The sequence below is a fragment of the Myotis davidii genome, unplaced genomic scaffold (genome assembly GCF_000327345.1).
Source record: "Myotis davidii unplaced genomic scaffold, ASM32734v1 scaffold1035, whole genome shotgun sequence".
In the NCBI taxonomy this organism is placed as follows: domain Eukaryota; kingdom Metazoa; phylum Chordata; class Mammalia; order Chiroptera; family Vespertilionidae; genus Myotis; species Myotis davidii.
Genome location: NW_006286719.1, coordinates 30,242 through 31,917, shown reverse-complemented (window position 1 = coordinate 31,917; position 1,676 = coordinate 30,242). Strand labels below are relative to the sequence as shown.

General features: G+C 36.6%; 1 protein-coding gene across 1 annotated transcript in view; it reads right to left on the bottom strand.

Annotated features, from left to right (window-relative positions):
* NEK3 (NIMA related kinase 3) overlaps window positions 1–1,676 on the bottom strand; it is a 26,507-nt gene that overhangs the window by 2,143 nt on the left and 22,688 nt on the right. Inside the window, 2 exon segments of the mRNA XM_015560606.1 lie at window positions 775–909; window positions 1,136–1,279. Of these exon segments, the coding sequence (XP_015416092.1) occupies window positions 775–909; window positions 1,136–1,279 (279 nt within the window).

The following is a 1,676-nucleotide window of genomic DNA, read 5'->3' as shown; positions in this document are numbered from 1 at the left end:
CTCTCTAAAAATCAATGGAAAAATATCCCTGGTGAGGATTAACAACAACAATAAAAATATTACTTTCTTCAAAATAAAATATTCAGAATATAATTGAACCCTTAAATACAACAACTTATATTAAAGGATTAAAAATTATCCTTGGGTAGTCAGATTATAGTTTTTACTGTGATGAAGTCTGAACTGTAAAGCCACCAGTATACTTGGGAAATTTCAATTATAGCTTAAGACTACCTAGAAAAGATTTAAGAAAACCTAAAACTATAATGCTATGTATGTGATTTCATAACTTGAAAATAAAAGGATTTCTGGGAGGTGAAAATGGGGAGTTATTGTTTAACTAGAGGCCCTGTACACAAAATTCATGCACAGAGGTAGGGTCCCCCTCAGCCCAGCCTGCACCCTCTCCAGTCTGGGACCCCTTGGGGGATGTCTGACTGCCGGTTTAGGACAGTTGGACATCCCTCTCACCATCCTGGACCACTGGCTCCTAATTGCTCACCTGCCTGCCTGCCTGCTTGCCCCTAACTGCCCCCCACCACCGCCAACATACCTCTTTATTATATAGGATGGGCACAGAGTTTCAGTTTTGGAAAATGGGAAAAGTTCTAGAGCTGGATGGTGGTGATGGCTGCACAACAATGTAAATGTATTTAATGCCCCTAACTGTACACTTAAAAATGGTCAAAATGGTCAATTTATGTAATGTCTATCTCACCACAATTAAAAAGAATGCCAAAGGGTTTCCATGATTACATAACAGACATAAATTACCTGGTCTATATATTGTGTATGTTTGAAATGCCAAGTTGAGATCAGCATTCTTAAGGATGTTCAACAAGGTTTCAGGAGTCTCTTTGAGCCATTGCTTACGGCTATTATTTCCACTGTACTTTATTACAGAACCACCTAGTTGTGAAAAGGTAAAAATTAGGGTCAAATAAAAAATATTTTTAGCACATTATCTTCCAGATCATATTTCAAGTAAAATTAATTATATTTTATTTTCTACTAAAATCTATTTCAGTCACGAATGACACCAAATAACCTTTACAGAATGACATCTTTTAAAAATATCTAGCCCATTAAACAATTATTAGAAATGTTCCATAATAATAGTAATCTGACTACTAACCTCTATCATCCTCTGTGGTTAAACTGGAGGCAAGTATGGATGCATTTTCCAAAGCTGCAAGCGCTGTAGTGCATACATGTTTCTCCCACTGTCGTCTGAGAGGACTTGGTGAACCAGCTTTCCTATGATGGACTGATTTACCATCTGGTTTTAAATTGTAAAAAAGGACTGCTGAGCATATTCTTTTTATTTATTTACCTATTTCTAGACATGTCTTTCTCTAACAATAAACAGAAATATTTCTTTTCTCTTTCAAACTCAGATCTAACATGTTCTTCAAGTCTAGGTAGTAAAGGAAATGAAAAAAATCCAGATGAAAAAACAAAACAAATCATTAAGGTGAATTTAAAAAAATAATATGTATATCTACACTAATAAAAGAGAAACATGGTAATTGGTGTACAACCGCTACCCTTCCCATTGGCTAATCAGCGAGATATGAAAATTAACTGACAGCCAAGATGGCGGCTGGCAGCCAGGCAGCTTGAAACTAACATGAGGCTTGCTTGCTTCAGTGACGGAGGACTCCAACGTTCCCCGC